The following is a 27,381-nucleotide window of genomic DNA, read 5'->3' on the forward strand; positions in this document are numbered from 1 at the left end:
CCGTTTTGGAATTGCTTAATTTGTTCTTAAGGTATATGTGATTAAGTGGACTCAAGTTTGAAAAAACGGTTATTCGTAAATATCTCAAAAACGTTACCATAGAATTAAAAATAAAATTAAAGAAAAAAAAACTTTTTTAAAAATAAGCTTTTATTATTTTAGTTAATAAAATTAACTAAAAAGTAAACAATAAATTGACTCTAAAGAAATATAACACTTTATAAGTTCATTGTAAGCTTAAACGATAATTAGGCTTTTTCGTCTGCGACAAAAAAATTCTATATTGTACATAATTATATATTTTTAACATTAAAACTTTACACCTAAATTATTAAATCTTACAGTTTATATCACAGTCCTAATTGTTCTAATAAAAAACGTGTTAAATTTTGATGGTATAATTAAGAACATTTAGGATCTCCTTTTCTTGCTATCGCAATGTAACACGCTTTTATTAGAACAATTAGGACTGTGATATAAACTGTAAGATTTAATAATTTAGGTGTAAAGTTTTAATGTTAAAAATATATAATTATGTACAATATAGAATTTTTTTGTCGCAGACGAAAAAGCCTAATTATCGTTTAAGCTTACAATGAACTTATAAAGTGTTATATTTCTTTAGAGTCAATTTATTGTTTACTTTTTAGTTAATTTTATTAACCAAAATAATAAAAGCTTATTTTTAAAAAAGTTTTTTTTCTTTAATTTTATTTTTTACTTTTTAGTTCGTTTTATTAACAAGTAATAGAAGCTTGTTCTTATAAAAGCTTTAAATATAAGTATAGGGGGTGAAACAAAAACACATATATCAGTTACATCTGCGTATAATGCGTATTGGAATTTATTAGTACACATTTCATGCTTCAGAGGTGTATTTAAAGTTTAAAGCATTGTAAATATAAGTATTGAAGTCATGAGCCTGGGCATTCGCGCAATTTTAGTGATGTAAATTGCATGGCGCCAGCGCCAATGCGGTGCCAGCTCAATGGTAGCTCATTGACGAAATTACTCCAAGCGAATTTTTGACGCTTCTTAGTAGTGAGTGCGTAGTACATTTTACTTGCGCTATTGAGTGAAACGACTTTTGTGTGTCAGGCACGAGTTTGGTGTTATTGGCGCTACTGGCAGTGATGACACTGAGCTGTTGACGGTAGCGCTGGTAGTTCAGATTTTGAATCAGAGAAAGAATTGATGACCCGTGTGAATTATTATGGCTTTGGCCGTGTAAATTATTATGGTGTATTTGTATATTTTAGATTTAATGCACAATTAATATTTGTGTGTTTGAGCGGCCAAATAATAACAGTAGTATTGCTAAAGTGCTGCTTAGTTGATGGAATGTCGCTAATTTCTTAGCAATGATCAGCAGATTGTCAATATTTCGTTCAACGGACGCGCGAAATTGCCACATCTGCTAAAATTTTCCAAAGATTTTCCATTCTTGATTTAAATTAAGCTGTTATGCCAATATTTTTCAGCCAGCTTTTTTCAAATAGGTAATTTTTCCAAAAGCAAAATAAATTACAGAAAACATTACAGGGTTAAACAGCCTTAAAAATTCAGCTATGTTGGTTATACACAGAAATACAACAGAGGGTTGTGTCTCCGCTTTTCGCAAGCGATGAGATTCACCACGCGTGACACGTGATTCACCACGTCCAAATATCACAATCCACGGATAGGTACCGGCGTGTTTGTATGGGACTTAGGCTGTTATGCCAAAGTAAATACAAATCTTTACCGATAACTGTGTTATCGATTAATTTATCGAATTCTAACAAAGTAATATTGCATTGTCATCGGAGTTATACATGTCTGCAAAATTTCAGCTCAATCGGACACCGGGAAGTGTATCAAATTTAACTTGCAAGATTCCATTACAGACAACAAAAGTGAAAGTAAATAAAAGCTTATAAATAACCTTGATTTTCGGAATCAGGGGTGATTTTACATATGTAGGAATTTCATAATGGCGTTTCTGGTGCATTTCGGCTGTAAACCAGTGTTTTTAAGGTTTTTTTCATGACCTAATAAACAAATTTTCATTTGATTGTAAAATTTTCATGTATACCTTGTCCGACTCAAAAATGTCTGCTAAAAACTGTTATCGCTAACGTTTGGGTCGGACAGGGTATAATATAAACATTTTTTTAGTAGGTCATGAAAAAAGTCACGAAAATTTAATTTCGCAGGCTCGAAAATTATTTTTTTTTCGGGTATGCGTAGTGGAACTTTTTTTCCTGAGCCCAAATCCTATAGAAAAATCGATAGCGCTATATCGGTTAACTTTCGTCCATACAAATCCACCCACCCTAGTATACATACATACATATTTATATTGCTATAATAACTATTTGACAATTTAGCCTCATTTATTGCCTGATATTCTGGTTAAAGTCGTAAAAAGTTTAGATTAAAATACAAAAACAATAATAAATAAAGAAATGAAAAAGAAAGTTATTGCAATTTGTTAGCGAAATCATATAGATCAGTGTGAATTGTATAGATTTGAAATCGCACATTTACATTCAAATGTGCAAACAATGCAAAATTTCATTGTTAGCTTAGAGCAACGGAAGTAGTGCCGATTTAATCTAGGCGCAGCTGGTAATTTGGCTATGAAAAATTTGCAAGTTCACAAATTATTTAGTCAACTTTTCGTTGAAGAATTTGTTAAACCGGAAGTGAAATTATTTGCATTGTTTTCTCACAAAATGCAGTGATTTAAAGTATGCGATAAGGTATTTGCATATGATTTGATCGGATACTGAGGGCCATCAAGTGCCTTACAGGGAGTTCATAGTTTGCTTCTTTTGGAGAGCATTTGTTTTATAATTTAAACTTGAGGAGGATCGAGACTTCGTCTTCAAAGCCTTACAGATTGGTGTTATTTTAATAATAAATCCATTATTCATAGCACGACAGCAGAGCACGGTACACTGTACGGTAGTCCTGTGGTCTGGGCCAAGTGGGCAACAGTGCCCCAAACAGGGCTTTGTTTGCCTTCTCTCGTTCATTCAAGCTAATCATATTAACTTTAAGCTTTCGATGCCTCCTTCAGTCTGCTCATATGGACTATACTAATGCAGGGCAATGAAACGAAGCCTCACATCAAGAATAGCTTAGAAAAGGTTAGGTTGGGTTACTGCTGCCCGCCCAGTAAAATGCGAGTGACTTATAATTAGTTCGTTATGTGAAATAGCTGAGGCTGTCGAGAATATTAAGATGCACCCCATATACTCCCATTAGACAGTGCTTAATTGGCTTCGATTGATGAACTTAAAGAAACCTTAACATCTCCGCGGAGCGCTGACATTCAACAACTTGTAGGAAAAACCACGACAGCCCGCAGTCCCTATTTCCTGCTCGGACTAAGGCAATCTTTTATCAAAATGAATATTCATGCGACTGGGAATGAGGTATAGCATTGTCTGACATTCCTCGAACTCACGGTAGCAGAGCTTAGCGCTTTGATAGCAGCTGGAGTGAATACAAATCCTTGCATCGTTAATAGCGGTGGCCTCTGCCTGAAAGATGCGGTAGTAAACGTGTAGCCTAAAAGACTCTCGTTCCAACGTATAAGACTCTCGTTCATCTCTTGAAGAAATATGAAAGGTTAATATGGTGTTAGGGGTTGAAGCCAGCGCACGTATTCTGCCCTACAAGTGACGAAGTCGAAGCTCATTTGATGCGTCTCGCAGCGCGGGCTTCGGCCATTTTTCCCAGGATATAAACTATACACAGATCAAGCTTTGTAATTAGTTCCAATGCGGGCGTTTTAGGAAGGGTTTATTTATTCCAACTAACGGCACACGCTTCACTAACTCCATGTTGTCCATCACATTCACCGCCTCCATGTTGTCCACCAGTCTCGACCTCCATGGATAGTAATCGAACTGACTACCATATCATGGAGCCTATGCACTTTCCATTGATAGAGCACACACCGTTTTCCAATGCCCCTCGACACTTATACAAAGCAATGAAAGCCTTTCATAACCTATCTTCCACATAAGGCTACCATGATAGCTTGCTGTCAGACTGCAATCTCCAGGTGCTTATACCTGTCAGACTGCACAAGCGGGATAACCTTAATTGGGGATGATGTTAGTTAAAGGATCTTGTGCCTCCTCGCGAAAAAATCTTTGCTCCGTTTTAGAAAAGTTGACAGCTAGTCCGCATGAGTTCTATCTTATAAATCTCAGACACATAGAGATCATCAGTGCACACGTTTTCTTATGAGTATATCTGTCAGGAATCAGAGGCTACCAAAACAAACAAAATAGAAAAAAAATACTTCTGCTCCTAGGCTTCTTTAACACGAGTCGCTCTTTTGATGTTCAACCATCAAAAGAGCAATTTGGCTTTTCCGTCAGTACCACTGACCATTGACCAATGAACTTCTTTCTATTACTTTCGAATGAACTGCTGTCCAACATTTCATTGACCATACTTTAACCTATTGTATAAGTCTGAAACAAATTTACATACATATGTACATACAAACTTATATAACTTTCTCCAATGGGCAGATATAGCCAAAAAATGCATACTCATATGTTAATTTTTGTAAACCTTTAAACTGTGGCTAAAATTCACGAAACAATAATTGAAACATAGTTGTTGCTTCTACAACACAAACACACATACAACAATCACATATACATAAATGTACCATATAGTGAAATCAACTTGTTGGTAAAAACTTCTCACTAGTATGAACCTAAATTGCAACTAGTTAGTCAACTGTCTTTTTTAGAGACGGCAAATATTAATGTCACTGTGATTTTGTCACAGCGGCTAAAAGATCGCATCTGCATCTTTCCTTCATTTGCAATCACATGAAGAACTAGCCGCGCCAAAGTTATGTGATTTGCACTGTGCTACATCTAGGGATTGAGGGGGTTGATAATCGCAATTCTACACCAACAATAACAACTACTACATCTATAAGTTGGTCTCTAACTGTAATTATTTATAAGCGTAATTGTGAGGTGCAATCATCAGGCAGTACCGAATAGAAATCGCTGCGACTATTAAATCAAAGCCACAAATCAAATTCGCCTTGACTAAGAAGATACATTCATAGGCCCCACTCTTATAGGTGGGACGGCATGTCAATTATCAGTTTCAGATTTTATAGTCGTACAATAAAGTAAATCAAACGGAGAATAACTCTTGGTAAGAAGTACTACTTTTGACTGAGTAAGCAATTGAAAAGTATCACGCTCTATAAGTCGCTCATCATACCCGTCTTGATGTATGGCTCGCAATCATGGACCGTGTCGTGAATAGATGAAATGGCTCTTGGAGTGTTCGAGAGAAAAGTTCTGCAGAAGATGTATGTACCTGTCCGTGATTCTGGTGGCGAGTATCGAAGGTAGTATAATGATGAGCTGTATGAGCTTTACCCAGATATGACTATAGTGCAGCGAATAAAACCCCAAAGGCTTCACTGGCTGGCTAGGTCATGGTATGCATATGGACGAAGACGCTCCGTCCAGGAAATTATTTTTTTCAAGTGCGCAGATTTCCTGAGTCTACGTGCGTTTTGTGCCAATATACAGAGTATATGCAAGCCGATAAGGATAAGTAGCACAAACTTCAGAGACGTGCTGAATTGAACTTTCCGTAAGCTTATGAGGCTGTTTTCCCAGTCGAGTATCATGATATCCGCATTGTGCGGCCTCAATTTCGGGCTTACGCGTCGCTGGAGAAACTCAGGTGACAACTTCGGCACATTAGATAACCCCCCGCACTGTTGAAAGCAATGGGTGCGATTACTAAACAGGGGTGAGTGCTGTTAGAGGCATTGGTTCTACATTACAACTGCAAATATGGTTGGTGTCATGTGGGGACACATCGCATTCATGACATACATTACACATGTAGGGGTTGATTATTGTTACAGTATCCAGAACAAAGTTGGGCAAGGGTGACGTCTGCTTTCTTGAGAGTAGAATAGTGTATGTTGATAACGGTATTCACCGGGCGCGTCCTGGCAAAGGCGTTTACCGATTCTGTGTACTTTTGCCTAGGGCCTCTTTGCTTTTGTCTAGATCAAACGGCTGTGTTGGCAGGTGCAGGATCCCATCATAATGCTTATGGAGATATTCCTTTAACCGTCTTGTAGGCGGGGCTAGATCAAGTTGTTGTTTGCTAGGATGTCCTGGTTTGTGACAATAAGCAAAAACTGTCTGTTCAGCATTTCGTTATGCTTTTTAATAGTGAACTCTTTGGGCTCCCTATGCAGGTGATGCTCAGGCGTCATAAGGAGAAATCGCGTGGTAATTTCAGCATTTTGGCAGGCCTGCAGCCTTTTCCAGTGTGTGTTTTTAAGACCAAGCGATCGAACTGGTGACGCGTAGCACAAGAGCGGCCATCCAATTGTTTTATACGTGGTTAGCAGCATTTCGCATTATCGTTTCACCAAGTTCTGCCCGCAAGCGAATTGTGGATTTTGTTGCGGCTCTGCACTTTAGATACAATTTTGGTGGCATGTGCCTTGAAGGTGAGAGTATTATCCAACGTTACCCTTTAGATCTTTGGTTGACTGACAACCGGTAGCGTAGCACCATGAACGTGAACGTACAATATGTGTATCATATGTTCCTTCCACGTGGTAAACAGAGTGACCGTGGATTTTTTGGTCAGTTAGCCAGTAAAGCCAGGTTGCGCGAGGAGAAGAAACTAAAAAGACTGGGGAGATAGATTTTTATTCTATAAATTAATGCATCTATTGCCATTATTGTGCAGTCGTTGGCATAGGAAGTGATAGTCACTCCTTCTGGTCGGGAAGCTCTCTTTCATATGTAAAAATTAAACAGCAGCGGGGATAGTACACCACCCTGTGGTACCCCCTGTTGAATGCTCCAAAACTTTAGAAGTATAGTTGATAGAAGTTTAACTTTTTCGAACAAACTTGATCTGTCACTAAAATTTTGTAGTAAATTAATTTTTTTAATTCATACTGGGTAACAAAAATTTGTGGTGTTATATGTTATACATATGTATGTATAAGTATATGGCATTGTCAATGCTAACAAACAAAAGCCTATCAATTTCCATAGTTGCGCACGCTTCCCATGCTAAGCTTAGTTTAAACCAGCAAAATCGAGAAGCCACAAAGCTTAAACATTGACATGCAGCTGGGACGAGAAATGCAACAAAGGAGTGGAAAGAATAGAAAGAGATAATAACCAGTTTTTGTAAAAGTAAATACTAACGGTAACAAGCCATTGAAGTCACTGGATTTGTGCTTATGCGCATGCGCAACGGTTGGCTTGTGTCTCAAAAACAATTTTAAATGTAATTTGAACGCGCTTGTGAACGGACAATAGAAGCGGAGATGCTAAATAATTAAACGAAAAAAAAAACACATACATACATATATATATATTTGTATAAGGATATTGAAGTGAAAGAATTGTATTGCGATAATTTAAAGGTTGAAAACAGTTAATAAATACATATGTACATATATGTATCTATACAAAAAAAGTGATTTTGACAATAAAATGCAAGAAATTTAAAAGTGTACTTTAAAATTGTGTATGAAATTGTTCACCTACCTAAAGCAAACATACATTTATTGATATAAAGCAAATGCGTAATTGTGTAAAGTGCTTGTAATCAGGATTGTATAAGAATATTGAGTGCAAAGAGTATTTAAAATAAAGATGCATACACAAATTTATGAAAACAAGCAAATGCTAAAGGAATGAGAAATACTTAATACTTTTTAGAAAAAAAGCGTATACCGTCAGTAGCAGAAAAATGTACTACATACATTTATATATGTATATATTTTTTTCCTATTCGTCCTCCTTACCTCAGCAAAGTAAAGCTTCCGGGATGATTTCAGAAAAAAAGAAAACAAATGGTTTAGTGGGCTGGTTCATATGGACTGTTTCCAAAAGTATTTTGCTTGTACCTTGGCTAGATTGAACTTTTTCTTCTAAAAATTTCTTCTTACGGAAACAAGCATAATTAAACTAGTCTAAGGTTTAAAGAAGGATGCCACGAAGTGTATCTTTTATTTTCACAGAGTTTTGTCTTTCGTTTTCGTTTATTTTTTCAAGTTTTTTATCAATATTGAAAACCCAAGCTTACTAGTATATTTTGGGCATATAATTAACCCAGTACTGTTCCATTGGACAACATTCTTGGAAGTTGGTAGAATCTCCATTTTTAATTAACTACCCCAGCGTTTTTGTTATACCATCCCAACAAACATTTAGGTTAGAAAACGATTAGAAGGCGAATCGAATTCTAATGTATTTCTCTAAGGTAAAAGATTAGAGGACGATTTGCGAAACTGTCGCGAATTATAGCATTCTCGACAAAAAGGGGACTTCGTTCTCGATATCGAGAAAAGGGTTAGAATTCAAATCGAATTCTAACGTCAATTGCTAATGGGTGTCTAATGAGAATTTTTAAGTGATGCGCAATTAAGTTCAGTTATTTAAAGTCAGCGAAATTTTCATTGTTTCATTATATCAGATACTTTTATTTGGTTATAAGATTATAAATTATAATAAAATAAAAATAATTATAAATCCCATCGCATGTTTCACAGTTTTCAGTACTGGTTATTGTGTTTGAATTTTCGCTTCCACTTATTTCCTCAGGATTGAGCTCGGCATTGGTTTGGGGTACGGATGAGGAAGCGTTTTGTTCATGCCATTCAAATAGCCCTTCAATAACCGGCTCGCTTTCCCTTTTTAACTTTCTTGGATTCATTTTCACTTACTAGTATTTATAGTTATAAATAAAAAAAACGTATTTTCTCAGCTTATAATATTTCCACACAACTTTTCACTATTTTTATTTTGTTTGTATCGATTATTTGCACGACATGATCAGTATGTCGTGCAGATAATCGATAACTGTGACAATAATCATAACATCGCATTTCTAGTGTTATTAGAATCGTTTCACAGTCGAATTCTAATCGAGTTCTCTAACCTAGTTTTCGATTCGAAATGCATTAGAGAATTACATTAGTATTCTAATGTAAAACTACAATATTTCTCTAACGTTAGAAACTGTGTTTGCTGGGATCCTGCTGCAGATCTAATAAAATTCGCAGTTACAATAAAGCTATACGTTAATTAGAGATTGCCCTAAATCCTATAGTTCAAATAGTTTACTATACAAATTGTTTTTTAACGAACATTTTTACTCAAATTGGTGACACTGAGGGGTAAAAATTTACGTCAGTTGGTTCAGTGCAGAATTGCAACAAGATACAATTTGTATATCTTTCACGAAAACTAAATGATATATTAGGATTGTCACTAATCTCAAAATTGTAAGTCATTAAAGGAGAAAAGATAGACCCACTAATAAAAATACCGAAATGATCAGGATGAAGAGCTGAATTGATTTAATAGTTGTTGTTGTTGTAGCAGTGCTTCGCCCCACCCAATAGGTGCGACCGATCACAAATTGTCATCAATATCCTCTAACGCGAGTCCAAGGAAGCTTGCAGTTCCCTCAGGGGTGGACCATAATGAGAGGTGTGTTAGAGGCGTTGGTTCCACATTACAATCAAAGAGATGGTTCGTGTCATGTGGGGACACATTGCAAGCGGGGCATACATTTTGTATGTTGGGGTTGATTCTGGATAGGTCAGAGTTTATTTAACCTGTTACAGTATCCAAATCGAAGTTGAGCTAGAGTGAATCGCGTTTCCCTGGGGAGTATACGTTCCTCTTCCGCAAGTTTTAGGTACTGTTCTTTGAGTACTGGATTCACCGGGCAATTCCTGGCATAAAGGTCCGATGCCTGTTTGTGGAGTTCGCTGAGAACCCGCTTGTGTTTTTTGGCTTCATATGGATGAGTTTTCAGGTGCCGTATTCCCTAATAATTCTTACGGAGATGACTCCTTAAACCCCTGGGCGGTGTTGGCTCATCAATCAGATGTCTGTTGGGATGCACAGGTTTCTGGGTATTCAACAGGAACTGTTTGGTTAGCATCTGATTTCTCTCCCTGATGGGGCATATTCGCGCCTCATTATGTAGGTGGTGTTCTGGGAACATAAGAAGACAGCCCGTTGCGGTTCTGAGAGCAGTATTTTGGCAGGCCTGTAGCTTCTTTCGGTGAGTAGTTTTTAGGCTTGGCGAACATATAGGGAACGCGTAGCATGAAATCGGCTGGCCGTTTCTTATCCTCGAAACACATGTTTTTTTTTTTTATTTGGAAAAACCTTACGCTAACAAGAATACCGGAATGTAAACGGGCTGTCGCTTTATAACGATGGCCTATATATTCACCGACACCAGCAGCACCGCATTATTGTCAACCAACCCCGCCGGTAAACCTACCATGACGGATTATGCCGAACTTCATTTGGCACGTTTTTGAAGCTTTTCAAACTTTTTTTTTTTTTGTTAAGGGAGCTTAGGATTGTGTGAATATTGTCTTGCACTGCAAACTTGCGTAGCATACATCGAAACCAGTATTTAATTTTTTTAATATTGAATAGCAAATCATCAACTGTCAAAACAAACCAAAAAGTACAAAGAAAAAATTTAAAATGAAAACAGTTGCTCACCATCATGAAGCAATAAAACCAAAGAGATGAAGTCAATATTACAAATGAAGTCGGATTTGACAAAACTCACCTTATAAATTTAAGTGTTGCTTCTTGCCTTGTCTTCAGCACTGATATTTTAGTATCATAAAAAAATACGACATTAAAGCCTTTCTGAAATATGAAGTAATTTGCAAGAAAATAACGCCTACGCTCTTTGTTTTCTTTTGTGGGAGGGTTTAATTCCTCAGATGAAATGAAAAAGTTTTAGTCAATGGAACTGAATGTATAACTCTTCGGAATATGAAAAGATATTGACATCCATGAGTTGACTGACGACCTGGAACAATATCATGAAGTTGCGTATGAGTATTTGGGAAGTTTTACAAAAACCCGGGATTGATGGTATACGGTCCCAAGACTCAACTTTTATCTATGTAAACCAAGCGGCAGAAGTTTTTCAGAAGGATGCTTCAACAAATCAGTGCTTATGGATTTAAATGATGGCAAAAAAAACGCGGCACATTAGAATTTTATTTTAAACCGCTCTGGCTATCCCTGGAAACGTTTAGAAAAAGATGAAATATTTCCAGCTGTATGATCAACCACGATAGACATTGTTCTGACGTTCTCTATCTTTCCACCTAGACCTCTCATCTGTCTAACCCTTTTCTCGCTTATTTCCTCTCCCTTCTGCATTTTATAGTTAACCTTATTCATTTCACTCAATTTTCCTATCCCTTTAATTCTTCTGTAAATCTTCCCGCTTTTCCTCTTACTATTCCCGCTCTAGCTCCTACCCAAGTCTATCCCTCACTATTTCTTTTAATTCTAACCTTATTTTTAATCTTCCTCTTAACCCCTTTTTACTTCCTTTATAGTTATTAAGTCGGTTGTCCGCTTTTCATGCAAATCTTGCAATCGATTTTTAAGTAACTTCTCATTGAGCTACAAACGTGAAACTTTACCCATAGGTCAGAACACCGTGGCAATGCACAAAAGGAAAAAAATCGGTTAGGTGGCGAACGGATCGAAATAATTAGATAAGAATTTGAAAATTTTCAAACCAGCCTTTAAGTAACTTCTCGATGAGCTAGCGGCTTGAAATTTCAAACTTAATTCAGAGGTCGATGACAGCCGATGACACGATACAAAAAGATTCGCCTGGGGGCGCACGGGATGAGATATTTAGAAAAATCGTACGAAACGGAGGGAATTTTGGGATTGATTTTTATGTAAGTTCTCATTGAGCTACAACTGTAAAACTTCACAGATAGGACAAGACCCCGAGAAAATTTAAGAAAAGGAGAAAAAAATTCCGTTAGGTGGTGCACGGATCGAAATATTTAGATAAGAATTTGGAAATTTAGTGTTTCGAGATCGATTTTAAAGTAACTTCTCATTAAGCTACAAACATGAAACCTCAGAGACAGGTTAAGACACCGTGACAAAGGAACAAAGAATAAAAAAATTCCGTTAGATGCCGCATGGATCGAAAAAATTAGATAATAATTTGGAAATTTGAAACCGGGTTTTAAGTAACTTCTCGATAAGCAAGAGGCTAAAAATTTAGACCTTAATTTTGAGGTCGATGACAGCCGATGAGACAATATAAAAAGTTTCGCTAGAAGATGCACGGATTGATTTTTATGTAAGTTCTCATTGAGCTACAACTGTAAAACTTCACAGATAAGATAAGACACCGAGAAAATGTAAGAAAAGGAGAAAAAATTGCGTTAGATGGCGCACGGATTGAAATATTTAGATAAGAAATTGGGAATTCGGAGTTTTGAGATCGATATTTAAGAAACTCATCATTGAGCTACAAACATGAAACTTCACAGATAGGTTAAGACGCCGTGACAAAGGAACAAAAGGAGAAAATAAAAATAAAATAAAACAAGTAGGGAAGGCTAAGTTCGGGTGCAACCGAACATTACATACTCAGTTGAGAGCTATGGAGACAAAATAAGGAAAATCACCATGTAGGAAAATGAACCTAGGGAACCCTGGAATGTGGTTGTATGACATGTGTATCAAATGGAAGGTATTAAAGAGTATTCTAAGAGAGAGTAGGCCATAGTTCTATGGATGGACGCCATTTAGGGATATCGCCATAAAGGTGGACCAGGGCTGACTCTAGAATTTGTTTGTACGATATGGGTATCAAACGAAAGGTGTTACTGAGCATTTTAAGAGGGAGTGGGCATTAGGTCTATAAGTGGACGCCTTTTCGAGATATCGTCATTAGGGTGGGCCAGGGGTGACTCTAGAATGTGTTTGTACGATATGGGTATCAAACGAAAGGTGTTACTGAGCATTTTAAGAGGGAGTGGGCATTAGGTCTATAAGTGGACGCCTTTTCGAGATATCGTCATTAGGGTGGGCCAGGGGTGACTCTAGAATGTGTTTGTACGATATGGGTGTCAAACGAAAGGTGTTACTGAGCATTTTAAGAGGGAGTGGGCATTAGGTCTATTGGTGGACGTCTTTTCGAGATATCGCCATTAGTGTGGGCCAGGGGTGACTCTATAATGTTTGTACGATATGGGTATCAAACGAAAGGTGTTACTGAGCATTTTAAGAGGGAGTGGGCATTAGGTCTATAAGTGGACGCCTTTTCGAGATATCGTCATTAGGGTGGGCCAGGGGTGACTCTAGAATGTGTTTGTACGATATGGGTATCAAACGAAAGGTGTTACTGAGCATTTTAAGAGGGAGTGGGCATTAGGTCTATTGGTGGACGTCTTTTCGAGATATCGCCATTAGTGTGGGCCAGGGGTGACTCTATAATGTTTGTACGATATGGGTATCAAACGAAAAGTGTTACTGAGCATTTTAAGAGGGAGTGGGCAATAGGTCTATAGGTGGACGCCTTTTCGAAATGTCGCCATTAGGGTGGGCCAGGGGTGACTCTAGAATGTGTTTGTATGATATGGGTATCAAATGAAAGATGGTAATGAGTATTTTAAAAGGGAGTAATCCTTAGTTCTATAGGTGGACGCCTTTTCGAGATATCGCCATAAAGGTGGACCAAGGGTGACTCTAGAATGTTTGTACGATATGGGTATCAAACGAAAGGTGTTACTGAGCATTTTAAGAGGGAGTGGGCATTAGGTCTATAAGTGGACGCCTTTTCGAGATATCGTCATTAGGGTGGGCCAGGGGTGACTCTAGAATGTGTTTGTACGATATGGGTATCAAACGAAAGGTGTTACTGAGCATTTTAAGAGGGAGTGGGCATTAGGTCTATTGGTGGACGTCTTTTCGAGATATCGCCATTAGTGTGGGCCAGGGGTGACTCTATAATGTTTGTACGATATGGGTATCAAACGAAAGGTGTTACTGAGCATTTTAAGAGTGAGTGGGCATTAGGTCTATAGGTGGACGCCTTTTCGAGATATCGCCATTAGGGTGGGCCAGGGGTGACTCTAGAATGTGTTTGTACGATATGGGTATCAAATGAAAGGTGGTAATGAGTATTTTAAAAGGGAGTAATCCTTAGTTCTATATGTGGACGCCATTTCGAGATATCGCCATAAAGGTGGACCAAGGGTGACTCTAGAATGTTTGTACGATATGGGTATCAAACGAAAGGTGTTACTGAGCATTTTAAGAGGGAGTGGGCATTAGGTCTATAGGTGGACGCCTTTTAGAGATATCGCCATTAGGGTGGGCCAGGGTGACTCTAGAATGTGTTTGTACGATATGGGTATTAAATGAAAGGTGGTAATGAGTATTTTAAAAGGGAGTAATCCTTAGTTCTATAGGTGGACGCCTTTTCGAGATATCGCCATAAAGGTGGACCAAGGGTGACTCTAGAGTGTTTGTACGATATGGGTATCAAACGAAAGGTGTTACTGAGCATTTTAAGAGGGAGTGGGCATTAGGTCTATAGGTGGACGCCTTTTCGAGATATCGCCATTAGGGTGGGCCGGGGGTGACTCTAGAATATTTGTACGATATGGGTATCAAACGAAACGTGTTACTGAGCATTTTAAGAGGGAGTGGGCATTAGGTCTTAAGGTGGAGGCCTTTTCGAGACATCGCCAATAGGGTGGGCCAGGGGTGACTCTAGAATGTTTGTACGATATGGGTATCAAACGAAAGGTGTTACTGAGCATTTTAAGAGGGAGTGGACATTAGGTCTATAGGTGGACGCCTTTTCGAGATATTGCCATTAGGGTGGGCCAGAGGTGACTCTAGAATGTTTGTACGATATGGGTATCAAACGAAAGGTGTTACTGCGCATTTTAAGAGGGAGTGGGCATTAGGTCTATAGGTGGACGCCTTTTCGAGATATCGCTATTAGGGTGGGCCAGGGGTGACTCTAGAATGTGTTTGTACGATATGGATATCAAATTAAAGGTATTAATGAGGGTTTTAAAAGCGAGTGGCCCTTAGATGTATATGTGAAGGTGTTCTCGCGATATCGACCAAAATGTGGACCAGGTGATCCAGAAAATCATCTGTCGGGTACTGCTAATTTATTTATATATGCAATACCACTAACAGTATTCCTGCCAAGATTCCAAGGGCTGTTGATTTCGCCTTGTAGAACTTTTTCATTTTCTTCTACTTAATATGGTAGGTGTCACACCCATTTTACAAAGTTTTTTCCAAAGTTATATTTTGCGTCAATAAACCAATCCAGTTACCATTTTTCATCCCTTTTTTCGTATTTGGTATAGAATTATGGCATTTTTTTCATTTTTCGTAATTTTCGATATCGATAAAGTGGGCGTGGTTATGGTCGGATTTCGGCCATTTTTTATACCAAGATAAAGTGAGTTCAGGTAAGTAGGTGGGCTAAGTTTAGTAAAAATATATCGTTGTTTGCTCAAGTTATTGTGTTAACGGCCGAGCGGAAGGACAGACGGTGGACTGTGTATAAAAACTGGGCGTGGCTTCCACCGATTTCGCCCATTTTCACAGAGAACAGTTACCGTCATAGTGTCTATGTCCCTACCAAATTTGAGAAGGATTGGTAAATTTTTGTTCGACTTATGGCATTAAAAGTATTCTAGACAAACTAAATGAAACTGGGCGGAGCCACGCCCATTTTGAAATTTTCTTTTATTTTTGTATTTTGTTGCATCATATCATTACAGGAGTTGAATTTTGACTTAATTTACTTATATACAGTAAAGATATTAAATTTTTTGTTAAAATTTGAATTTAAAAAAAAATTTTTTTAAAAAGTGGGCGTGTTCTTCTTCCAATTTTGCTAATTTTTATTTAGCACATATATAGTAATAGTAGTAGCGTTCCTGCCAAAATTCATCATGATATCTTCAACGACTGCCAAATTACAGCTTGCAAAACTTTTAAATTACCTTCTTGTAAAAGTGGGCGGTGCCACGCCCATTGTCCAAAATCTTACTAATTTTCTATTCTGTGTCATAACGTCAACCCATCTGCCAAGCTTCATCGCTTTAACCGCCTTTGGCAATGAATTATCGCATTTTTTCGGTTTTTCGAAATTTTCGATATCGAAAAAGTGGACGTGGTTATAGTCCGATATCGTTCATTTTAAATAGCGATCTGAGATGAGTGCCCAGGAATCTACATACCAAATTTCATCAAGATACCTCAAAATTTACTCAAGTTATCGTGTTAACGGACGGACGGACGGACGGACGGACGGACATGGCTCAATCAAATTTTTTTTCGATCCTGATTATTGTGATATATGGAAGTCTATATCTATCTCGATTCCTTTATATATGTACAACCAACCGTTATCCAATCAAACTTAATATACTCTGTGAGCTCTGCTCAACTGAGTATAAAAATTTTAAGCACTACCTTTATATAAATGGACAAAAATCAGCGAAAAGTGACTCCTTATATAAAGACATATTCTTGCTAAACTTTGGTTTTTAAATTTTGATATAGAAATTGCAAAAATATTTATGAGAAGTAGAAATATAAAGGTGGAGCGCAATTGATTGACTCATAATAATATCTCCTTTCCTACCAACTTTCCAATCCTAGTAATATGTGCTCCACTTTTATATTTTTACTTCTCATAAATATTTTTGCTATTTCTATGTCAAAATTTAAAAATCAAATTTTAGCAAGAATATGTCTTTATATATGGAGATATTTTTCACTGATTTTGTCCATTTACATAAAGTCAGTGCTTAAAATTTTTTTATTTTTTATCACTTTGTTTCGAACCATTACCCTTATGCTTACTTTTGCTCTCACTCTCCGTCTTTCTCCTGTTCGCTTTACTTTTCCGACTTCCCTCCAACTTCTCTACTATTTCGTCTGTTTTATCTTATCTTTTCTTCCATGTCCCACTTTCCAACGTTTGGCCTTTTTCCGCACATAACATTACTAAGGTTGTAAAAAAGCAGCAAAATAGTACCAAAAATTTTCCCTTCCTACTACTTTAAAATTCATGACGAGATTATGAGGGCCGTCAACTTTTGTTGTTGTCCGATTGACTTCACCTGTCTGATTATAATGCGTCATGGTGAATTCCATTAATTTGTCAGCATTTCAGTAACTGACGGTATATATATCCTTTTTTTTAAACAAGATTAAATAAAATAATGCGGTTTAAATTTGAGACAACCACAATTCAACGTTAAGCAACTTTGTAAAAAAAAAAAACGAAACAGGAAGTGTTTAACTTCCAAACAAGAAGCCTTTTTTAAAAAATAGGCAATCAAAATGTCATCACACACAGCGCATTTTACAATGTTCTCAATGGCCTTGGCGCTTCTTTCAAGTCCAGTGCGAAGTTCATTTGAGAGTGAGCAACAACAACAGGCTATTACTACACCTAACACAGCGAATGCACTAAATGCACCAGATTCGCATAGCCCACGGCCTGAAGCTGCTGAACTCACACTTCCCACGCAATTTATTGCCAACAGTACACGCTATGCTCGTCTCATGAAAATGCTTCAGGATCCCAAGGCTTCAATATCCAAACGTTATCATGCGGTTATGCAACGCGTAATTACGCGTGCTGATCATTTACCACCCGTAGGCAATCCTCAAAGGCGCTCTTCATCGGCAGTTTATCCTCCATCGTTACCGTTCCACCAAGTACGCCCGCCAATGATGCGTCGCATACAACATGGTTCTCCAGCTAATGCAGTCGGACTTTCACGTAATGTTTATGATGTGCCCAAAGGTAATGCCAACTATCCGCACTCGAAAGGGCCAGTACCATTTAACGCAGGTAAATTGTCATTTCATCGTTCGCCCTTCGTCCATACGCAGCCGCAGCAGCATAAGCTACAACAATCTCACGCGAATGTTTTGATTCCGCACACATCGTTTGTAGAACCCCAGCACCAACACCAATACCAAGCTAGCCAGCCACATCCTCAGTATCAACCAAGCCCGCAGCATCAACTACACCCACAACAAGCTCAGCAGCAACAACATCATGAGGAGCATAATTTCAAGGCATCTCCTCCGTTCAACGGTAAAGCCATTGTACGTCCATTACTTGAACCGCACGATCCGAATTACAGGCAACACATGCAACAGTTACAACAGTATGTGGGTGGCAATCAGCCGCAGCTGACAATAAAGCAATATCCCATACCGCAGCAACCATTGCAGCAACAACATCAATCTCCGCACTTTCCCCAGGCATCACTGCTTCAGGCGCAACCTTTACAAACCTTCAGTCATAATCATGGGCCAAGATTTCATTATGAAACCATACGCCCACGCGAGGAACCCGTACTACAGCCACATGTTAAACATATTTTACCGCCCCCTGGAGGCGCAGGCTATGCAGTTTACGAAAATAATGAGTTGGAAGGGGAAGAAGAACCACCGCAGCCATATGCAACATACTATCCGCCAACGCCACGAGCAGAGGAATCGTCACATGTGTTTCATCAAAGCGAGCCCGAGGCGAATCCTGCATCCACGGCAGCAATACAAGAAGCTGAGAAATATATTGAATTTATGAACTCCAATGATTATTTTTTGCCAAAGCGTGAGCCGAATTATAAGCAGCGTGATACACAGCAGGATAGGCAGCAAAATCAGCAACAACAACGAGAACAACAACAACAGCTGCTAGAGCAACAACAACAGTCACAAATCCAACAAGCTTATGCACAATTTTCACGAGCTCAAACTCAAACACATTACGGCAACCCAGCTGGAAGTGATACCACTATTCCTGATGGCGCGGCAGCCAATCATCTTAATGCACCCATAAAAATATCACAGCTATTCTATCAAGAAGATCCTGTACCCGCCGTTGTGCGTACCAGCTACCAGACGGGTAATAACAATCACCTCGTTGTGAACTCTAACGGTAAAAAAGCTGTCAAGCATATTCCACAATCGCAAACAACCCGATCGGCTGCTTCCACGCCTACTACATCAGCTCCAACGTACTCGAAAGTGCGACATAATACGCCAAGAAATCGCACACCCGAACCGCAACGTTTTGAGTTTACCGAACGAGATGCTATGCCTTCGGCATACACGCATTCACCATCGTCAGCCACTGCGAATAGTTTTGGCGATCAATTACGTCATAGAGCCGCTGGTACAGTGGGAACAGCGTCTACACCGAACCTACCAGCAACGAGTAGTAAGAACTATAATACCGCAAACTTGTCAAGCGCAGATGATCCAGAAGATGAAGAGGATGTACACAGCGCTAGTTCGGTGAGTATACTTGAGAGTAATATGGAGCGATGTACCCAGAATTAGGTTGGGCGTGAGTGCCCGAGATTTCCCACACCTCTGTACAAGCTCAAATGTATACATTGTGAATGCTCTCAATGAGTATCGGATGAGGGCACTTTCATCTAATCAGATATTTCCTATTTAATCTATATTTAATAACTTACTTTCTTTCCCACATGAAATTAAGTAGAATATTTACTTCCCTTACCTACGCGAGACTATCGAGAAAATGTGCACCCAAAAGTTTATGAAACTTTAACTATAATTCTGTGCATCAGTGATGAATCAAGTCCTCTTCCTCAAGTTATGGCTTCTTCAAAGGAAACTTTAGCACAGTGGTCTATGGGAGCATCTATAAGTTCCCTCAGTGCAGATCTTTATAAGTTTGAAAATGAAGCTCTGTCATATCCAAAAGGGTCGTAGGTACTTTGACATCTCATGACGGCCCTAGTTGACTTTTCCTTATGGTAATCTTACTTATCCAATGCGGAACCCTTCCATTTAGTAAATTATCCTTTTGTAGTCGCACCTCGTCGTGTATATCAATTACGTAGAATTTTTAAGCAGATGGCCCGGCATAGAAAAACATGGAGCCGCCACCGAGGCTCTCAAACTTTAGTTTTCATCGCTACGCGATTACCTTTAAGCTGTCAACAGAGATCATACTGTTTGCCACCTGAGCTGTAAAATCTAACATGGAGCTGTACTAAAGCCGCCACCGAGGCTCTCAAACTTTAGTTTTCATCGCTACGCGATTGCCTTTAAGCTGTCAACAGATATCATACTGTTTGCCACCTGAGCTGTAAAATCTAACAGTAGTAAAGACGTACCGAAAGAATTGCAATCGTGCCTGACTACATCCATCCCGTTGATTTCAAATATTTGAGAAGGTCGACAGGTTAAACAACATTCAGTACTCGCTTTGCAAAGAATTTCATTCCAGTCCAAGTATTCTTATCCCAACCGAGCGGCAGAGCTCCCAATGGTCCAAGGCGCCGGTGAATATAGCAACTAATTTCAAAATGCCCCTTCTATTGAACTTGAAGGTCAATGCAGACCACCTAGCCCTAGAATCGTTTTCATTAATTATTAACTTTGTTATGCGACTTGAAGACCTGATTCATTCCGAACCAACTCATAGGTCATCTTGCTGCCCGGTATATTACTAAATCTCGTTACAATGTCTAACCACTTTCGATGTGACCGTCGCCGAGTCACATGGCTTTCCCGTCTTGGTATTCCTTTATTTTTGTAGCGTCATATACTTAGAGTACTCATGCTCTCCAGAGTTCCCCCAGCAGTAGTCTTATAGAACCCTCTAATGTCGGGTTTCCTTGGATATCACATTAATAGGATCTGTAGGATACGATCTAACCGCCTCGTGGTCGCAACACATACAGCTCCTTGAACTTTATCTATCATGACTTTGATGTATGTATGTATGTAGCTTCGCTGCTTCTCAGCACACCATAGTCTATCAATAAAGATTGGTCGAATTACCGCTTTGTACATGTCTGTCGAGATTTACTCCGAGACCTGAGCTCTCCGCCTATCTGCTCATTACGTTTTTCTGCATACAATATATAAGAACTACTACGTCGCACTATTATAACGCAAAGCCAGAGCAGTGGTGAAAGATGCTGAGTTGGTTCGATTTTTGAAACAGGAGACTAAAAGATTTGAAATCTAGCGTTGGTTGTCTACCCTTCTCAAAATCAAACTTGTTCACTTTTCGAGTGGTATCTTTTTAATCTTATAAAATGTGATGAAGTCGAATACGGAAAAAAATCCATCCGGAGCTAGGGGCCTATATGGTGAAAGAGCATTCATTTCCTAATCAATCTTTTTGGTGTTACAAGCTTTTTTATTTTTTTAATGGAGAGCCAGTATATCCCTTGATCCCATTTGACAGCAACTATCCGGTTCCCCGGGTTGCTTACTTCTTCTTAGTTATTTAGGGACCAGGATAGAATTTTTACTTAGACAATTTTCTGACTTCAAGCGATGACCTGCCAATTCTTTTCGGCTTCAGAGGTTTCGTGATTCTGTACTCTGCGTTCTCGTGTTCTAAAAATAGAGTGGCACTCCTAGAGTACATCATCTACAGTCATATCGTTTCTGTTTCAGAAGAAACATAGACTGATACACCAGATGCTCAGTTTACGCACATACATAGCTCCTGAACTGCAAATGACCTTTGAATACTTCGCCATTGAAAAGTTTTTAATTCCTTTATGGGACTATACCTCTCTTCGCTTAGCTCTATATATCTTTCCTCATCTCAATCTTCACGATTTGGAACCTTATTAATATTAAGTATCTCATTTTTTGAGCGGTGAAGCTACTATGGATATTCTGTTGTGAACTTGGTTATCTTAAACATAGCAGCTTGGAGTCAGACGAAATTTCCTTTTTCCTCCGCGTGGCCCTAAATTGTACTATCCTACAGAGAAATACCCCTTAGAGCTGCTTCACTTCGATGCTTTCAAGTATTCCACACACACCATGTAAAAAGGTTGGAGAAGGACTCATCATCCGCCTTAAAGGCCACACACAGCAAGGTAGGAGACACACAAAGTGTCATGGCACGTCATATTCCCATAGCATCATACATGTTATGACGATAATAAATTTATGACATTATGACTAGGGCTGGGACTATCCGCATATTCGAATATCTGGATATCCATACGGATATCCGTTGATACGGATAAAATCCGGACGGCATGGATATCCGGTTAATATTCGTTTGTGAGACTATCCGGATATCCGGATTTATGAAGATCCGCTTAATAACCTTTTTTTTGGATATCCAGTGAAAGCACCAAATTGATGTACCATATATGTTTATTTAACATTAATAACAATAAATTCGTGGGGCATTTAAATCAATTAACTGTGAATAAAACAACGGCTCGTATTGAGAAATATGTAATATGATGTTAAACTATTTCTTCTTGTTCTGGTGGAAGAAAACAAGTTCCGATATCATATGCAGACTCAAGAAATTTCGTGTGGGACGAACTACATTTCCAGTACTTGAAAATACCCTTCCAGAAGCTGTTGAAGTGGTACCGCAAGATATTTTGTTGGCGATTTTCGACAGATTTGGATATATTCTTCCATGGTCTTGCAACCAATTGCTGGCACCGAGATTGTGGTTTATTTGTTCTTTGAATAAGTAGCGCTGAAACTCGTCTTCCTCCCTTGTGTCGCTGTCATTATCATTTAGGAGTATATTCATGGCCGTGAGATCACTGTTTTCCGGAGCTTCTTCTTGGGCATTCATATCAGCAGTACCCATTTTATTCCACATTTTTTCCACATGATTTTGTGCGTTTACTCGAATGATTGAAACTCATCATCAGTTTCGAAACCTTTTGGATGACTCCACAACATTCCACTCAATTGAAGTATATGTGGACTGCATGGATGACTTGTTAAGCCAGGGCTCAAACCCCGAACAGCATTTGTTATATTTTTCGCGTTGTCGTGTACAATATTTGTGACTTTTCCTTTGATATCCCATTCTTCCTTGGCATCTCGAAACGAGTCTTCTAAATTCTCAGCTGTGCTGCTTTCAGTCATTTCTTCGGTGAGCAAATTAAAAGAGCGAGGAGTCCAATTAGAATCTAAATAATTCGCTGTAAGTCCCATATAGGATCGGGTGGCTCTTGATGTCCAGCAATCAGTGGCCAAAGCTATATCAGATGCTGAACTGAGATTTTTCTTAACTTTCTCTAATTCACGGTTATGCATGGCTTCAATTCTATCGGAAATTGTTTTGCGATACTCTGGTTCGAGGGCATTAACTAACTTCTTGAATCCATCACATTCCACCAATAGGCAATAAGTCAACAGCAATCATATTAACCAAGGCTTGTGTTATTATCTCTTGACGTTCTTTAGACATATACTTATTGTGAACAGTTGAAGCTACGCGTGATGTTCGAACTTTCTTCATTGGGTGTTCTGAACATTCCGAATTGTGATCAAAATTACTTTGTGATGAACTGCTACTCGGTTTATATTCTGGCGCAGATTCAGATAGAAAAGCTGCGTCTATACCGTTCTCTTGCAGATGGATGGCTCCATAGACTTGATGTCGATTCTGTGTTTTGTAGTGTTTTTTCACAATATAAACAAATGGCACTGTTTTTACTTTCACTTTTTTGGAAATGATCCGAAATCTTACTGACCATTTTAGCCCTCATTATTAATTCAAATTTACGCTTTCTGAAATTGTTTATGTTTGTAAAATTGTACCTTTTTAATTTTTAACGTTAATTTAATAATCTACAAATATATTTTCTGAATAATTTTTCGATGTTTGCTTCGTTCAATTCTCATATGCAGATATTCAACTTTTATATTCCAGTATCCGGACATACGGATATCCGGATTTTACATTTACGTATCCGGATATCCGGATAGCCGGATTTTTTGCTTAGCTATCCGGTTATTCGAATATCCGGTTTATCCGGATAGTTGAAAAGTCCGGATGCAGTTCACAGCCCTAATTATGACTATATAACATATAACATGAGAGTTTATGAATCCCCTAATGGTAGCATAGAGACATCTTATCCCCTCTAACTAACTCACTTTTGGTCTACAGAGCTTTTATGGACGTATGCCGGTACGCCAGTCTACAGAGGCTGATGCAACTACTTTACCAACGCCACCAGCACCGGTCGAACAAAAGGACACCGAAGACTATTGTGAACAAATGTGCGCCAATGTGCAGGATAGTGATGAGGAAATTATATGCGGCTCGGATGGCTATATGTATACTAGCGAAGCGCAAATGGAATGCTATGCTTCGTGTCTGCATATCGGTAAGTCAAAGCTAACATGAAAGTTACACCCTCCACGGACCAACTTTTTAAATCTTGCAAAATTTTGTATATTTTCTTTTAGATGTGACCATAACAAGTAAAGGGTCCTGTGTGGCGCGATAAACGTGTGAAGATGTTTTGATCAGAAAAATTGCCGACCATTTATCTTGAGAACAAATTTAATGTCACTATTGTATTTGCTTTTTAATTCCTAATTTATTTTAACTTAAGTCTTATCATAAGTTTTTTAAGTTCGGTGTAAGTAGATTGTCTATAACTAATTTATATAAATACAAATAGGAAGAAATTGTATTGTTTTTATTTGAAACCTCATATCCAACAGACCAGAAAAGTCCCCTTTAAATAACTCGCTGCTGCATCAACCCACTGAGAGCCTTGCTCCTCTTACTCCGCAGGACCTCGCTGCTTCTACCGTAGATGTTCTGATCACATTTGGCGAGATTGGAAGTTAAGCGACCAAACAGTAAAGGCGTGGAATGAAGCGCAGGGCTGTAAAGTGTCGGGGGCCATGTGCAGATCTTACGAACTTATATTTACAAAGCTTCTCTTATCACTAAGAATAACGCAGCTTTCAGATCTAGAAGCAGCAACTAGGATAGGTTTCAGAAAGCTTCTAATATTTGCCAAGAGGACGCAGTTATTTTATAATATATATAGGTTTTCGTTTTTGAGTCGTTGAGCAAATTTCTAGCTACACTATGGGCACTGCGATCCTCGCAGACCGTTTAATTAAACCTAACCTTTTCTTCAGGTAACATTTATTGCATTCTTCATTTGACAGAGGTTAAAGGGAATGGCCAAATCTTACCAAGCAGCAAGCCCAGACGGAATGGCCAAGCTGATGTCAAAACACCACGCCCTCCAGGGGCACTAACTAACTCAATATTTTCACGTACAAAATAAAATAAAAAAACATAATTTAAAAAAATAAAAATAAAAAGAAAATATAAAATAAAATAAGATTCAATCAAAAAATTTAAATAGTTTAAATTGAAAAATTTTATTAAATTCAAAAAACAAAAAAGTTAAGACAAAATAAAATAAAGTAAACAAATGTATTTATATAAAATAAATTATTTAAAAAACAAACAGAATGAAATTTTGTAACAAAATTAAAAAAAAAAATTTAATAAATAAAATACAAAGTAAAATAATAGATCAAAATAATATAAAATACAATGAAATAAAACAGAAAATGGCGGCCGCCGTGAAGTGGTGGTAGCGTGCTCCGCCTACCACACCGAAGATCATTGGTTCACACCCCGGGAAAGGAAACATCAAAATTTAAGAAAAAAAATGTTTCAATTAGAATAAAGGTTTTCTGAGCAGGGTCGCCTCTTGGCAGTGATTTGGTAAGCACTTAGAGTGTATTTCTGCCATGAAAAGCTTCTCAGTGAAAACTCATCTGTCTTGCAAATACCGATCGGAGTCGGCATAAAACCAATTTTTAGGAAAAATTAAAAGGAGCGTACGCCAATTGGAAGAGAAGCTTGGCCTAAAATCGGAGGTTGTCGCGCATTACATTTTCTTATTAAATGAAACTTTTTCCAAAAAAAAATAACTACTATAAAATAAACAAGTTGAAAAATGTAAGTAAACAAAAAAATATAGTAAGATTAAATAAAATAAATTAAATTGAAATAAAATAAAAACACAAAACAAAGAAAAATTTATAAAATATGTATATCTAATAAAATAAAATTAAATTAATTAAATAAAGTAAAATAATATAAAATTAAATTAAATTAAATTAAATTAGATTAAATTAAATAAAATAAAAGAATATAAAATAAAATAAATAAAAATAAAATAAAATTAAATTAATTACAATTAAACTAAATTAAGTTAAATTAAATTAAATAAAATTAAATAAAATAAAATAAAATATAACAAGGTATGATAAAATTAAATAAAATAAAATAAAATAAAATAAAATAAAATAATATAAAATACAATAAAATGAAATAAAATAAAATAAAATTAAAATGAGATTTAATTAAATTAAATGAAATTAAGTCAAATAAAATAAAATATAATAAGGTATAATAAAATAAATTTAAATTAAAAAAACAAAAGAATATAAAATAAAATAAAATTAAATAAAATAAAATAAAATAAATTAAATTAAAATAAATAAAAATTAAATTAAATATAATAAGGTATGATAAAATAAATTAAAATAAAATAAAATTAAATTAGATTAAATTAAACTAAATTAAATTAAAGTAATAATAATAAAATAATATAAAATACAATAAAATGAAATCGCGGGTTCGAATCGAGCTCAAGGCCTAACAATAATTTTGTATCATTATTATTGTTATGATACATTTTTTCTTAATTGCTGTTTTTGTTCTATTTATAGAACTACAACGAATTAACCAAATGTTGTCTGTTTGTAAGATTAACTCTTACAAACAGACAACATTTGTTTTATTATATTTCATTGTATTTATCTTATTTTGTTTTATTTTATTTAACTTAATCTAATTTAATTTAGTTTAATTTTATTTAATTAAATTAAATTTTATTTATTTTATTTTATTTAAAAAAAAAAAAATTTTTTCTTTCTTCTATTCTAATTAAAAAATTTTTTCAATTAAGAAAAAATGTATCATAACAATAATAATGATACAAAATTATTGTTAGGCCTTGAGCTCGATTCGAACCAGCGATCTTACAAATCAGTAGGCCGATATAAAAACAAAAATTGTTAATAAAATGAAATAAAATAAAATAAAATTAAAATGGGATTTAATTTAATTAAATGAAATTAAGTAAAATAAAATAAAATATAATAAGGTATAATAAAATAAATTTAAATTAAAAAAACAAAAGAATATAAAATAAAATAAAATTAAATAAAATAAAATAAAATAAAATAAAATAAAATAAATTAAAATAAAATAAATAAAAATTAAATTAAATATAATAACAATGGTTTTTGTTTTTATCGGCCTATTGATAAATCATTCAATGTTCGAATCGAGCTCAAGGCCAGAACAATAATTTTTTTCTAATGATAATTATTGTTATTTTTTAATTTTTCTAAATTTGAAAAATTGTATTTTTTTTTTTTTGCAATAGTAAGTAGAACATTTTTCAGACAACCTGACATAGCTGCGCAGATAGATCCATTTCGAAGGGTGCTAAGCCTTCATCATCAGTACGCTTTATTTTTATTTTTAGCTATACAGCGGTGGTTTGTTTGACTGGCAAATTTGCTACTTAAAATTATTGTTCTGGCCTTGAGCTCGATTCGAACCTTGAATACTTAAATATAATAAGGTATGATAAAA

The 27,381-nt window shown here is 36.8% G+C and overlaps 1 protein-coding gene across 6 annotated transcripts; it reads left to right on the forward strand.

Moving 5' to 3' along the window:
- The first annotated feature begins 7,300 nt into the window (after positions 1-7,300).
- Positions 7,301-25,039, forward strand: LOC137252107 (RNA-binding protein 33). 6 transcript variants are annotated; one of them, XM_067787352.1, is made up of 4 exons: positions 7,301-7,781; positions 17,092-19,202; positions 23,842-24,061; positions 24,144-25,039. In XM_067787352.1, the coding sequence occupies exons 2-4, from the start codon at positions 17,226-17,228 to the stop codon at positions 24,182-24,184; spliced, it is 2,238 nt and encodes a 745-aa protein (XP_067643453.1). In that variant the 5' UTR covers positions 7,301-7,781; positions 17,092-17,225; the 3' UTR covers positions 24,185-25,039. The 6 variants fall into 6 exon arrangements, with proteins under 6 accessions (XP_067643453.1, XP_067643455.1, XP_067643454.1 ...); XM_067787354.1 differs by having other exon boundaries at positions 7,301-7,764; positions 17,056-19,202; XM_067787353.1 differs by having other exon boundaries at positions 7,301-7,764.
- Positions 25,040-27,381: the final 2,342 nt, after the last annotated feature.

Source organism: Eurosta solidaginis, chromosome 5 (genome assembly GCF_040869045.1).
Source record: "Eurosta solidaginis isolate ZX-2024a chromosome 5, ASM4086904v1, whole genome shotgun sequence".
Classification (NCBI taxonomy): Eukaryota; Metazoa; Arthropoda; class Insecta; order Diptera; family Tephritidae; genus Eurosta; species Eurosta solidaginis.

Excerpts from the sequence above, each read along its gene's own strand:
- LOC137252107 (XM_067787352.1), top strand. The coding sequence starts at position 17,226 with ATGTCATCACACACAGCGCATTTTACAATGTTCTCAATGGCCTTGGCG. Across the intron at positions 19,203-23,841 it reads ATGTACACAGCGCTAGTTCG|AGCTTTTATGGACGTATGCC; the intron begins GTGAGTATACTT and ends TTTGGTCTACAG. Across the intron at positions 24,062-24,143 it reads TGCTTCGTGTCTGCATATCG|ATGTGACCATAACAAGTAAA; the intron begins GTAAGTCAAAGC and ends ATTTTCTTTTAG.